The sequence below is a fragment of the Coloeus monedula genome, assembly GCF_965178545.1.
Source record: "Coloeus monedula genome assembly, chromosome: 1".
Lineage (NCBI taxonomy): Eukaryota > Metazoa > Chordata > Aves > Passeriformes > Corvidae > Coloeus > Coloeus monedula.
Genome location: NC_138781.1, coordinates 5,900,467 through 5,915,365, shown reverse-complemented (window position 1 = coordinate 5,915,365; position 14,899 = coordinate 5,900,467). Strand labels below are relative to the sequence as shown.

General features: G+C 41.2%; 1 protein-coding gene across 1 annotated transcript; it reads right to left on the bottom strand.

Annotated features, from left to right (window-relative positions):
* Positions 1 to 677: 677 nt before the first annotated feature.
* Positions 678 to 14,899, bottom strand: NUB1 (negative regulator of ubiquitin like proteins 1). The gene is made up of 15 exons (XM_082290085.1): positions 14,681 to 14,899; positions 12,359 to 12,476; positions 12,111 to 12,272; positions 10,799 to 10,857; positions 10,177 to 10,247; positions 9,258 to 9,440; positions 7,666 to 7,754; positions 6,161 to 6,267; positions 5,109 to 5,295; positions 4,636 to 4,743; positions 4,323 to 4,475; positions 3,297 to 3,443; positions 2,921 to 3,016; positions 1,971 to 2,163; positions 678 to 1,332 (listed from the first exon to the last, which is right to left on the bottom strand). Exons 2-15 carry the CDS (start codon positions 12,473 to 12,475, stop codon positions 1,169 to 1,171), a joined length of 1,836 nt encoding a protein of 611 aa, XP_082146211.1. The 5' UTR covers position 12,476; positions 14,681 to 14,899; the 3' UTR covers positions 678 to 1,168.

Here is a 14,899-nt window from a genome sequence, read left to right as displayed (position 1 = left end):
CTGCCTGCTTTTTGCTGTGCTTGGCTGAGGGAATCCGTATGAAAACCACTCCCCGCTGCTGCAGCAGAGCAGTCATTGTGCAGGCCACAGCCCTGCTCCCTGCAGTGCCACAGCAGTTCAAGCCCTCATTTCCTGGTCGGTAAGTGCCGGGTAAAGAGACACTGTCACCACACGGTTGATGTTCTGGCTGTAAGTGGAGAGCGCGGCCGCTTCCCTGCTCCCACCGGCTCCGCACGGGGCCTGGGCTCCCTCTACCGAGAGCGTGGAGCCATGGAAAGCGAATAAACCACGTCTAAGCAAAGCTGCCAGGCAGAGCAATGTCTGTTCCCGGCGCAGAGGAGCGCTTACACAGCAGGAAATGGGATGTTATAAAACCACAAAAACCCCCAAACGCTTCTTCAGAGCGCTGGAGCTGGACACAACTACTGAGACAGCGCCTGAACCAAGCCCTGTTCAACAGCTGACTGCAGAAAATCCCATAATCCCCTGGAAATCCATCAACCTTACGCCACACACCTGTGGAGGTTAAACGGAGCTGCCTGGGGAAAGTGGTTATTTAGTTATAAAAGGAAATTCCAGTACATCACTCCCCCAGCCCCAGGACAGGGCCCTGCCAGGTAGTTCCCACTTTTTTAACAAAGCACAGAGGTCTCTCACCGAAGGCAGAAGCAGCACAGTTACCTTTATTGCCTGTGTAACACCTGCAGCAAGGGACAAGCAGAACACGGTATAAACCCACGCACAACAGATACATTAATGGCTCTTAGAAATCTTTCAGAAGAAAAGTTGGAAAGCTGATATACCTCTACAGCCTCATGAGCTAAGGTTTCTCATTTACAAACCCATGTTTTTCTTTTAAAGCTGGTATTTTAAAACGGTATAGAAATGCTTCTTTACTAAGCGAGTTAACTTATTTCACAATAAAAATATAGTTTAGTTCTATTAAATTTTCTTCTGAAAATAAATGTTTCTATTTTCTATGACAATAAATTACAATGTATCACAAATGTAGGCTTTAGCAGAGTTACAAATAAGCAGGAATTAAGTATTCCAACTATAGTTTAACTGAATTCAAGGCCCTTAGTAAGAGATAAGCTGAAGGTGCATTCATGATCCAAACTCAATTTGACAAGGTAAATACATATAACTGAAGTAGATTTAATGGGATTTAGTGCTGCGGTACTTGTATATAGGATAAGTATTCGTGAATTATCTGTTCTTCTTCCTCGAGTGTTAAATCCAGATAATCCTCTTCATGCTCAGGAATATCCTCTAGGATTTCATTGACTGCATCAGTCTCCATGTCTTCATCTGTTGGTGAACTAGAGGAACCTTCCAATAAAAAGCAGCAGCAGTGAATTCACCTCTGAAAGAAGTTGGTGCTCTCCCTGTTTCACCAGCATGGCTCCTCTGCCAGCCACTTCTTGCACAACCACCCCTTACAACTATTCTGCAAAGGATAGGGCAGGATGGACATTTTTCCTTGTTATTTAAACATGGTGTAGGAAAGCCTTTAATTATACAACAGGGATCACTACAGCTCTGACAAATAATGAGAGAAAAAAATATGTGCAACCTTCTTCATTAAATGGAAAGTATCAATTATGGTTCTATCCTGCAAGGGACACGAGGAAGGAGTATGGAGGCAGGTCAGCCACCTGCAGAGCACAGATCTGGAATAAACTCCTCAGCCCTGCCCAGGACACCCTGAATGTCACCTTTTCTTCTTAGCTGCACCTGCCTGCAGCTGATGCTGTCCCCTCTGGTCCCTGCGTGGCGTCACTGCAGGGGTTGCAGCTCACCTGGGACAACAGCTGCTTTCCTGTAACTGTGTTCCCAGTAAAAGCAGCCTGGGGCATTACTGGAGCCCCTGTGCCACTGCTTCAGCAGAAATTACTTAACTATTTCCTACAAAAGCCAGAAGAACAGCCTTGCCTTCCTTTCCCCCCTGCTGGATGCAACATTCTCACCTGCAGACTCTGTGAGCAGGTCTTTGGAAGAAGTGGATTCCTCTGATGGACTGGACCCTTCTGAGGACAGCAGCAGTGAAGGGGGAAGAACTCCCCCATAATGAGCAAGGGTTTGGGAAGCCACGTGGATGTTCCCTTTAAAGACCTTTAAAGCTTGCTCTGCTGACTCACGGCTGAAACCCATGTACATCAGCTGCAGGAGGAGGAAAAGGAATAATAAAGAAAATCTGGGGAAATCCAAGCTCATCTGACACCAGGGTCTGACAGGAATCTGCTTCTGCATCTGACAGTCATTCTCTCACACAGAGAAAAGTGCTGCATGCCAGGAATTCCAGGACACTGACTCTGGTTTACTGGAACAGTTAACAACAGGGCAGTGACCTATTAAAGGCATGGGGATGTTGAGCATGATCAAGAGCCTCTTGTCTAGTACCAGACCAATTCTTTTTCTGTTTTCAAAATGAAACTTCATAGCACTCCAGTGTATCAGGGGGGTACATGTGCTGTTTACTTTTCCTAGGCAATACAGTTTTCTTGCCTGTTACACAGGCAATTACACAGGCACACTAATTACTGACGAGCTTGTCAGACAGCCTGCCATGAGAAATACACATTCCAATTCTTTCCCCTGTGCACTGCAGAGTTTAGAGACTTGAATAAATTTCTCATTTGCTGTCTTTTTTGGGGATAAAGCATTATTATAGACATACTTCCCCTCCACATCCATGCATGGCAGGCTGGTGCAATGGGCAGGAAGTACACACAAATTACACGTTAGCTCGAGTGATTTCACCATTAGGAGTGGATGCCAGACCCTGGAGTGTGACAGCCTGAGTGACATGGGTCAAAGAATATTTGTGAAGCTTTGCTTAAGGAAAATCTGCTCTCTTTGCAAGTGTAATTCAGAGACAAGACAAGCAGCTCACAAGAAAGCAAGTGGTCTAGCGTACTTGCTCAATACTTTCTTGGGAAACCTGAAACTGGTCCATGGCCACAGAATCATCACCATCATCTTCCAACAGTAACTCGGGATTGTCAAGAATAAACTGCAATAAAACAGAGAGATTAGAATAGAGCAACAGAGCTACAACTGTCTTCAACTCAGTGGTGTATGCAGCCCAATGGTTGATAAAAGCAAACCTCAGCCAACTTAAGTGGTATCTGATTTACTGGGTCAGGAAGTGCAAGTGCAGTCATTAAAAGTTCAGAAAAGGTAGCTATGAACTAAAAAACAGACTACAGAAAATAAGAATCTGCTAAACAATAAAAAAAAAACCCAACCAAATTCCTTTTGTACAACACTACTACTACTGAAAAATCATTTACCTTAAAGGCTTGGTCCAGGTTTCCCTGTGTATTTTGAAGAGCTACCTGAGCAGCTCTCTGTGAGTAGCCCATACTTTTCAGGGTATTGATGTCTTCCAGTCGCTGCCGCCTTTTAGCTCTTTCCTCCCTCCTGATCTGTGCCTTTTCCTGCAAGAGCACAGATACTGCAAAGCTCACTGTGCATGGGAATGCTTTAACACACAGCCTGTGCATGTAGGGTTTCTTGGATTTTTTTGCTTTAACTTTGAATCTCTTGAGGAAAAGGCTTTTTTTTTTTTTTTTTTGGTAAATACAGACTGTGCTGCCAGACACTCGTTCCTAAATAAAGCTGCATTTCCATGAGCCAGCCCTGTCGCCACACTTCCGCTCTGCAGATCGGATCTGGTGCCATCACAGCTATTCCCGGCCCTGTGTGGTAAGTGACAAACCCGTTTGGCAGATGGGCCCACAGACAAGACTTGCCAAGGACAGACAGTCAGAACCAGGCAGGGAGCCAAGGAGTTCTGTTCAGCCTTCCCTCAGCCAGTTGGCTTTTCAGTCCACACTTCACTGTTTTACGTCTAGAACTGCCTCCTCAGCATACGAAACATCAGATCTGGACAGCACTGTCTTCACTCACTCTAGCACAAAAAAATCCTTTTTCCCTCCTGGATCTTCCAAGTACAAAGCCACAATAGGGGGCAGCCAAGCCTGGGAGTGACAGCTTGGTCCTGGTGGTTTATTCCCATACGGAGCACTGCTGAGTAGCAAACACTGGTGCAAAGCCTTCCCCATGTGCCTCTGTGGTACAACCACAGGTCTTTGGTGCTCTCATTCCATCTGTTTTGAGACAGAGCTACCCTTGTTAATGCATTAAGTTTTGGTTTCAAACTTGTGCCAACACATCAAACTGTCAGCTACACCAACAGTGCCAAAGCGAGATAATCCAACTCCTTAATTTAGCACCACGCTGCTCTGGCCACACACACACATCTCATGACACCCCAACTCAGATGATCTGTGATTTAATGCTTTCGCTGGCCCTACCTCTCTCCTGTTGGTGATCAGATTGGCAGCATGCTCCACATTCCCGTGGCATGCTCGCAGGGCAAGGCGAGCTTCCTGTTCCGAGAATCCCAGGAGAGAAAGGCGATCCACTTTATCAGGATCTATGGACAGCTCTCCATATAAAGAAGACGCCTGGATATGGAAAGAGCAAAATGTCACCACTTATACTGTTAACATACAAACAAAAAATGCCTCCCTGCTTCTCTGAGTAAGCGAAGAACAGATGCAAGATGGAACCCAAACTGAGGGGCTGGAGTGAAGGACTCCAGAGTTTTAGCTAAAGCTGCCTTACCTTCTGAATGTACTCTGCAGCCTCCTTTTCTCTGCCACTGTGGTAGTGCCCAATCCCTTGAAGGAGGTAAAGCCGTAGAAATAAAACCTTTTCACGACCGTAGCTTCCCTAAGGAATTGTTTAAAGAAGGAGGGTGGACCATGTAGATAGAAGAATGTGGTAGAATACCAGTTCATTATCAACAGAACACTCTACACATTCAGAGAAGACACAGTCAGGGCTTTGTGACAGTCAGTGTGCAGATAAAGCATCACACCTAAACCCCTGATGATGTCTGTGCATATAAACACACGCTTACCATGACCTTTTTGCCAGGCCCAGTGTTCTCCATGTGCTGACAATTACAGAACCAGATGACAGGCTAATGATACACAGGAAAACTAAACTTCTAAAAGCCAGTCTCACAATACGTGAACAGTAACTGAATACATGTAGAAAAAAATCCCACCCTAATTAAATCAAACCCAGCATACTTTTATGTCAATAAGCCTTTCGTGGTTCTCCCCATAGCACCTCTGGAAGCATTTCTGTGCTGTGGATAGCTTTTTCTCTGCATCATCCAGGCAGTCCAGCTGCTCCAGACGGAAGTAGCACCACACTATATCCAGCTGCAGCACTGCGTAATTATCAACCGTGTTCAGCAGCTCCATGCTACACTCACTGGAAAATAAAACAATTTTTTTTTTCTTTTCTGGGAGAGGGTTGTTTATTTCTTCCTCACACACACACTTTTTAACACTCATAAGACAACATCTTAGAAGTGTGCACACTCATGTTGTAGAAAGCACACACTTCATATCTGAGGCAACAAACTGATGCCAGGGGAACGGGAATCAAGTCCTGATCACCCATCCTGTACACTGACACGCGGGACAGATACCAACCCTACATCTTAAAGCATTACAGTAACAAAATGAGCTGTGGCTACTGTTTAAGATGGCATCTCTAAAAGCATAATGGAATTAAACCCTGTGTAATCTTTGGCAGGACTGAGAAACTGCCTCGGTGCACATGAACACGCTGAGTACTGTGCCAGTCCCCTTGCACACCCACACAGATGAGAAACAGACAGGGACAGTATGACTTTCGGGATCTCAAAGGAGCAATTTATGGCTCTGACAGCTGATAGGAAACTAATTTACTTGCAGAAGCCCTGGTATGGTTACTGATCTCAGCTATCTGTTCCACCTTTTACAAGAAATTATTACTTCACAGGAGTAACTGCAAATGAATATCCATGACTGTCTCTCCTGCAATTTATAACCCGGTACATGAATATTGACAGTTTCTGTTTATGTTGTTATGAAAGATTAACTTGCCCAGTGGCAGTATCTGTTTCAGCTGTTGTACATGAAGCCACCTGTCACTGCAAGTCAGAGCTTTATCTGCTGTTTCCCATCTGCAAGACGGGGTGTGAAGCAACCCCAAGCAAAACTGGCCCTGATTTATAAGCACAGGTAGAGTTTGTGCTGTTCCTTTATGGGCTGACAGTAAAGAGAGACGCCAGGACTCAAAATGTTCTTACCAGAAGTGTTTATCAGCATCCAACAAATATGGCAGTGCTATTTCATATTCTTTCTTCTTCATTAATGCTCTGCCCTTCTCATGGTAACCCATAGCAAGCACAAGCGCCTAGAAAAACAGATTGAGACTTTTGACTGCACCTCCCCAGCTCAAAGAGCTAAAAGGAAATATCCAGGTAATCCATCGGAGTCCTTGTTCTTCCTAGAAAAATACCACTGTATTAGTTCTGTAAGACTAGTGCCATTTCACACTGCTTCACACTTTTCTCCCATCTGATAATGTCAGATATTGCCTAGTTAAAAGCAATGGATGTTACTCGCACATGAAATGCTGCACCACGCTTACTTTAAGAATGCAACCCCAGAGAGATTTTTAATGGTGAGTAGTACAAAGCTCAGCATTAGAGCTCAGTGGTACAAAGCTCAACTACACCTCCTAACAACATCAAATTTGTTTCACTTTGCTATCACAGTTATCTTGCAAAACCTAGAAATTCACCTCCTGAGAAACATTATAACTGAAAATTAAATTTTGAATGTGTCAAGAAGACACTCCTGCAACACAACAAATGGAAATGTAATAATAATTCTGGTAGAAACAACTTGCAATACTTCCTCTTATTTTTGATCAATACTGATGAAATGTCATTCACTTGAACACCGGATGCTTTAACTCTTCAGGTGAATTATTATGTTCAGCACTTCATTAGAACAGCATGCACTGTTAGAGTGGACAGTGTCATCCCCATCACCCAGAGACTCCAGGTGATGCAGAAATCACAGCAGGCCTCAGGAGAGGCTGGAACAGCAGTTGGCACACACTGGCTCAATTCTTCACAATTTTTTTTCTGGGGTGTAATTCCAAGTATTTGTAAAAAATTTGTTTATCTTCAGGAAATCCAGTAATCTTGAAAGGCAGCACCTATTGCTAGTCTTCTCCTTCAGTGGCCAACATCAGGTGTGTCACTACTTCTGTAACTCAATACTTGCACTCAACCAAAGCTATTTTCAGTTGAGAATGTGGAACACTCTTGAATGATGAACAAATTTAAGTTTGAAAATACACTGAAAAAGATCTAAAAATATATTAACAGAGTCCAATTTAGAGAGACTCATCAAGTTCCAAATGGAAATAAGGCCTAAGAAACAAGTTACTTTCATGCCTTTCTAGGACACCTAAAATTTATAATAGGCACTAGGATACAACAAAATTAAAGCCCATCTTAAACTGCAAAAGTAAGATATGGATGATACAGAGGTCAGTGCAAGACTAGACCTGTAATGAGATCAGCATTCAGAGGTTGTCTCCAGGTGACTGAAACACAGAGTTTACTATAGAGTTCACCTTAAATTTTATTTCTAAATTATTTGAATTAAACAAACATATAGTGGACCCAGGGTTACATCCTCAGAAAGTCTGACTGTATTACAAACCCCTATTTTAAATATTTCACAGACCAAGCTTTAAAGAGCCATCTTAACAGCACTGTATGATGCTTTCACCTACTTTTTTAGCTTGAGGAGGAATCGGAATTGACCTTCCAGTTTGATTAGCTATATCTAGGTAAGGAACAGAGTCTGGATCCAAGTACTCCTCTGAAAGATATAAAAAAGTTTAAAATTTAAACACCACCTTCAACAGAGCAACTCTGCTGCCATAAGATTATGTTAGTAAGTATGTTGTTAAACAAAACAGCAAACAACAACAACAACAAAATCAGAATTACATATAAAGGCTGCATGTGTGTTTTTCTGGACATAGCAACCAACAGTGGCTCTGGCCAGGTAAACATGAGGAAATTCTAGAAAGGTCACTATGGAAAAGGCCTTGTGCATGCATAAATTTAGATACAGTATTAAAAGTTACATGAATTATAAAGAAGTTTTTTTTTTTGCAGAAGACAAAACACCTATATTTTACACAACATAGCATTTGAAATGATATATCAACTAAAGCATACGATATTTAAAAAATATAGCTGAGCACAGTTGATAATGCTGAAAAAAAATACAGCTCAGTATTTTTCTTCCCACATCTTTAATGCTTATAACCAAACTATCAATTTTGTTTTAATTTCCATTCTATTTACAATGAAAAGATGATTTTCTTGTAAGCAAAAGACAGTTAAGGAAGAGTTTGTTGAGATTAAAAGCTTCTGCCCTGAGGTTTCTCTCAGGTGAAACAAAAGGGTTGTTAAACCCTTACTACACTTCTCACAGAACCTCCAGCCTGGGAGCCCATTACAGACTCTGATCTGTATTCTGGGATTGGCTGTAACTGACAGTGGCAAAAACCATAGAGACCCCATTCAGGATTCAAAATCTGGGGTCTAAATCACTCCTTAAGTCCAAAAAATGCAAACACCTCTGTCGTGTTCAAAATCTGGTATTATGGTAAGAAACTGGCTGTCACCAGCTTTGAAGCTTTGTTCAGGTGTTTCTGCTTTTGGCAGGAATTCATTACCTGCTCAGCTCCACAGTTCCTTGCTTGTGGATTTGTGAAACAATGGAATAGAGAAGTGATTTAAACTCACCATCAAGCACTGCAGTTCACAAACACAACCTCATTTTGAAAAATTATTACTGTTAAGTGAAGTAAATCCCTTAAACTTAATCCACAGTTGCCAGGAATTAACATCCAAGGGAATAAGAACACAACAGCCATGTTGCAGACGACAGTGACAAATGAGTTGCTCTGCACAATGAAACCATGGTTACACACAGCCATAGCTGAACTACAAAAAGTGTTTCATGACCTATAACACATCATGCCACTGTGCTTATGTCTACAATAAGTCTAAAGCTTCTCACAAGTCTTCAGACCCCTAACTGCCAATTAAATAATTGATTCGTATTATATCCTTCTCAAAGTGCCAAAGTTTTTTTGTAGCATTCTAGTTATGTAAAAAGGGTAGAAAATAAAGTTTTAGCCAACTTAAAATCCAGTTTTCAAGTAGGTAGAAACCTACAAAAGTATGAACTGAAATTCAGCCATGGTATAGGCACTCTTCCACATTGAAAGGCCTCTGAGAATATAATTTTTGATGCACAAAAATTAATGAACATCCACCTCCCCCTGAACCCAACCAGCCTACTTACCTCTCTCTGCTAGAATTTCCAAACCCTTCTTAGTTCTTTGCATCTTGTCATTTATTTCTTTTTCTTTCTTGCACTGAAGTTCTTCTTCCTGAACTTTTCTTTTGGTTTCCTCATCACTCTGTTCCAGTTGGAGCACCATAACTTTTGCGTTGTGTGTGACACCCTGGTCTTCAAGAGTTTTACCTGCAAAACAGAGTGTGAATGATACAATTCAAGTACTGGAAGTACTGAAATTTCAGGACTTGAGAACTCAGTCAAAAACCATGAAAATTACCAACATAGTCAGCAAAATTTAGAATCAGACTTGCATCTTTAAAGTGCTTTTGAAGCGACTGATATGTTTCTTTCCTTGTTATTTTCAAGACATACCAAAAATACCATTATTTCTGTTTCAGTTAATTGATCTTCAGGCAAAAACTGGAATAAGAACATGTCCAGGATCATACACAAGAGGACAGGACAGAGGAACTGGGAACTGAATCCAAGTTCCTTTTATCAGTTCTATGGTTCTAATTCTGATATATTCCAGGGCCATCAGCAAAGCAAAAGCTGTATCCTCACTTCCCACATGTCTGACAGGTTGAACATGGGCAAAGCAATACAAAAAGTCTTTGCAAGTGCTATTACACAATAAAATTTTGGAAGAAATTTAGTTTCTTTTAAATGTGCATTTTCAGTGTTTCAACACTAGAAAAGGGGATTTTCAACATTTATTACAGTATTCCTTTAACTGATCTAATTCTATTTAAGAATTTTGATCATCATAATTTATTACATTTCCTGTAAAGCAGAACCTGACAAATATAACTGCTATTTTTTGGAAATTTCTGAAATTAATATAGTTACAAGGCCATTTTTCTTCTGAGAATTAGAAAACTAGAAAATCAGCATAAAGGTATCCTTAACTAGAGATACATACCCAGATCAAGCTGCTTCTTATTTATGATTATTTTGACAGCATTTTCTTGTAATGCATATTCCTGTGCTATCCTGTGAAATAAATAATTTCATCCATGAGCATAAATTTGTAAGGCTACACAATATTGTTGTTACAATAGCAATTGGTGTTTATAAAAGGCTTGAAATTTCTGCTACAAAAGGCTGCTAGAATTAAAATAACATCATCAGAGAGCTTTGTGTACCATATAGGGAAAATCTGGGATACAAAAAGGGAAAAAGCAAAACAGACAGAAAAGAATCTGATTATTTTAGGCTTAAAAACACAAAAGAAAGAGAAGGTAATGTTCACTGTTCAGAAGATCTGCCTGGTTACAGATTTGGAACACTGATCACTGGTGCCTTCTCAGGTACTTGCTGGGGATTTACACAGCACTATCTTTTTCCTGTTTTCCATCTGTTAAACCACAGCTGTTCCCATGAAGAACTGCCCTACAAGGACACTGGATATCCTGTTCAGAGAATACATGCTAAAAAAAAGCCTAAATCAAACAAAAAGTGTGTTTGTTTTAAATTGTTTTTTTTAAATGCTGTATGACAGGGTGGTATCTCATGAGAGAAGCATGAAGGGTGATTGCACTTACTGGGATCTGAGCTCCTTGCCTGTGATGAACAGACTGGTTTCCAGTGGGATTTTCCTGCTCTGTAGTAATTAGGGGAAAAGAAAGAGGGAAGGAAAAGCATGGTATCAAGATACTTCGGACATTTTCTTAATTACAGTAACATTTCTTTTTCAAACAACAATTATGTTTAGAGGCTTATGGCTGGACATACATAATAGTAATTTCCAGTCCTGTACCTGCTATATAGTGCTAAAAATAAGCACTATAACAGCAGACTATTCAGAATTAAATAAATCTAAATTCAGAGCCAAACAATTTAAATTAATTTAATTATGCACCTCCAATCTTAACTGTGCTTTGCAATTATGCTACTCACCTGTGACTGGCTAGGTTATGATTAATTCCTGTTAGTGTCTCTGGTCCCAGATTAGATAAACTGAAATTTTAAATTAATTCATTCCCCTCTTTGCCCAGCAGCATTATAAAGTAGAATTATGAAACTATTTGGTTGTTTTATCTGCATGGCAATCACTTAAAACTCTCTAACCTTTAGCCCAGGTAATTATTTTTCACTACAGGAGTACTTTATGCCTGAAATTAGAAGTTGAAACCTGACTTTAAAAGGGCAAAACTTAATTCAGTTCTCTGTTGGAGAAGCTTTTAGGAGACTGCTCTAGAAGGCTGAGCTTTGGAATGGGCTGCCCAGGGAGGTGGTGGAGTCTCCATCCCTGGAAGTGTTCAAGAAACAACTGGAAGAAGCACTGAGTGCTATGGTTTAGTTGACAAAGTGGTGGTAGGTAAAGGTTGGAATGATGATCTTGGAGGTCTTTTCCAACCTTAATGATTCTGTGACTCTGCAATTCTATGAATCTATGAAGGGAACAGGTGAGTGCCATCACAACAGAAAACCCTGCTTTTCATTTCCAAGTTCAAGCAACATTAATAGGCTGACTGCACTTGAGGTATTCTTCAGCTGAAAAAATACACCTGTTCTTTACTGCTAATACAAGCAGTTACATCAGAAGGAATCAAATTGAAACAGACACTTAAATCGAACTTATTTTTCTTAATTAAAATATTATTTGTCATGAAATCCTAAAGGGAAAAACTACTCATCTCCTCAATATCATATTCCTTTGCCACGATATTCCCGTATACCTGGGAAACTAAAATATGTAATTCCCCCTCTCCCCATGTTTTATATACCTGACACAGATCACTCATTCAAAACACCTGAAAAAGCTGAAGCAAAAATATCTGCATAGACACAGATCTAGAACTCAAAAGCTCAAAGTAAAGATACTTATGCAGATTTTTTTGCAGTGTTACTCACTTTTCTACGAGGCAGATATATATCAAGTCTTGCAATCCCAGTCACTTTAAAATTCTCATTTCCTGTCCCACGCTCAATTGCTTTACACCGTATTTCTTCAAGCATATTCTCTGTATCATTCTCATTGATATTCAGCTTGGATGAATATTTTTGTACAAGCTCCTGAGAAAACGAGAAGAAAAACTGGGTAAGTGCACCAGCAGTATGACATGGAAGATGTATGACATCAACTCAGAGAAAATATTTACCTTCATCTCTTTACCAGCTTCTTTTTTTTCATCTGTATATGGTGGTTTCCATAGCTGAATTTTGTCCTCTCTTAAGCAGCTTGTCAGTTTTGCTATCAAATACTTCTTTTGTGCCATTCTTTAAAAAAAAAAAAAAGGACAGTTGGAAGGGAAAAGAAAGAAAAATAAACAATCCTTTAATATAGCTTTCCTGTAGTAAGATATTTTGGTTTTCAAGAAGTCTAAACGACATTTTGGAATTCTGCAATAAAAGATGAGTATTAAATGTATTTCATGCATTTTGGTGAGGAGAGGAAACTGAGGCCAAACTATGAGAAAAAATGGTGAAAAAATTATTGAAAAGAGGGTGAAACTTGGATTGGAGTAGCGATAACTTAGAAGGGCCCTGCCATTTTGAGACAAATTAAACCTCTTCCTATCCCCTCATGTGAACTGTGATTGCAGAAAGTGTCAATACATCAAAATTGACAATTGAGTTGTTCTGCCCTGCTCTGGATGGAGCTGCTCAATCCACCAGTTCTGATTTAGCCCAGAGAAAGCAGGAAACTCTGAGTCAATCAGCATGTCCCTGGGAAAAGAAACAAAAACCAAACACCCCAAGAAGCAGGGAAGGCACACAGAGGGCAAGGAAAGGTGCATGCAGAGATCTCAATGGAAGAAAAAAATAACTAGGTGCATGATAAAGCATGGGAGACTTATGGCTCTTGGACACTGGGAATCATATGGAAAATGTCCTTTAATTTATACAGAAAAGCATTTAAAATGTTGGCATACATGCACTAAGGTTGGCATGAAATTTGATTAATCAGCTTCACTTTTCTTTCAGAGTGGTTTCCATCTTTCATTCTTGTTTATTGGCACACAGCTCTCAGGAGAAAAGGGAAGAGTTCTCTGTTTCAAAAACTGCTCCTGGCTCGGAAAAACACTATTTGAGGCGAAAAAAATGTAGGCAAATATCCAATATGTGGTAAGTTGACTGGTCAGCCTTACCTCAAGCCCAGCTTTAGCTGAGCTACAAAGAATTCCCTGGAAGCTGCACTGACAACAGTCTCCCCTAAACAGGAGTCAGAGGGATGAACTGGGCAAGTGGATGGTTTAACAATCTTTCCAGTTGGATTGCTGTAATTTGCACAGTGTCTGTCAATACTAGCAGAGACAACCACACATTCTTTTTCCTGCTGGGATGCAACTGCTATTATTTTAGAGCCAAGGCAAACAATGGCATTTACAAAGCAAAAGTGACAAAACCACTCAATTTTCAAAACATTGCACTGTTAGTTATTAAAGCAGCTTTCCCAAAACACGCCAGGGAATTCTCATGAACAGCTTGTAACCATCATTTTCCCACTTTTAAGTTATACTGAAGACCCATTTTATACCCATAATTCTACTTAACATTAACAAAAAAAGTTGCTCATGATTTTGGGTCACACAGATAAAATTTAAAATTGCAGTCTATGCTTAAGATTAAGAACTGTAAATACAGGTGATATTTATAAACTGGTCATTCATCTGTTTAACAATATTATATCTTAGTAAGTTTGTGATTTTTAATTAAGCTATCAAAACAGAAAACACCCTTGCAGTCTCTGGTCAAACTCATTCTTACAAACCCTTTATATAAAAAACAAAATTTTGCTTTCGCAAACACAAAACCTATGATTTTATATGTAACATTTCTAACACTTAAAATAAACTCCATCACACCATCACTAAATTGCATGAGAATCCATAGCAAAAACATCTGTGACTCACTCTTCCATCAGCCACGAAATGCCACAAGCACTCCTGACACAATTTCACTTTCGGAATGAATTTAAAGGGACTTTCTCAAAACTCCTTTGAGTAAACAACCGGGGGTGTTTCCCAAGAAGCACTCTGAATGCAAAACTGAGCTTTTGCAAATAAAATTTCGTCCTCTAAGCCCAGTTTGCCTTATACGTGAAATAAAACAAGTGGAGAAATAAGATGCATGACATAACATGCAGCAACCAAGTTCAAAAGGCAAATTCTTGGTGGAAAGAACAGGGGATTGTCAGAACGACTGGATAATAAAGGAGGACACATCAATTTTCCCTAAAAAGGAGGAAAGCACAGCTCTGTCACATTTCTCCGTGCCTGAAGGAGGGGAAGCACTGAAGCAGCGTCATGAGCAAACACACAGGGACGACAGCCCCATCCCTGCGGGCCCGGGGTGCCGGGGCATCCTCATCCCTCCCCAGGAGCACATCCAGCGCCTCCCGTGCCAGGGCAGCTCCGGCACCCCCAGCTCCCCGCTGTCAGCGCGGCCGTGCCAGCACGGCCCCGGCCCCGGGCACCCACCTGCGCCCTGCGGGCTCGGCACAGCCGCCGCCGGGGGAAGCTCGGGGGCCGACGCAGCTGCTCCCTGAGCTGCTTCCCGGGAGGGAGAGAGGGAGGGAGGGAGGCGACGGCGGCTGTCCCTGAGGGAGAGGATGGGGAGCGGCTCCTACGGCAGCCCGGAAGGCCCGCGGAGACGGGCGTGACGTGCGTGAAGCCGCGCCCCGCCCGCCATGTTCGCGC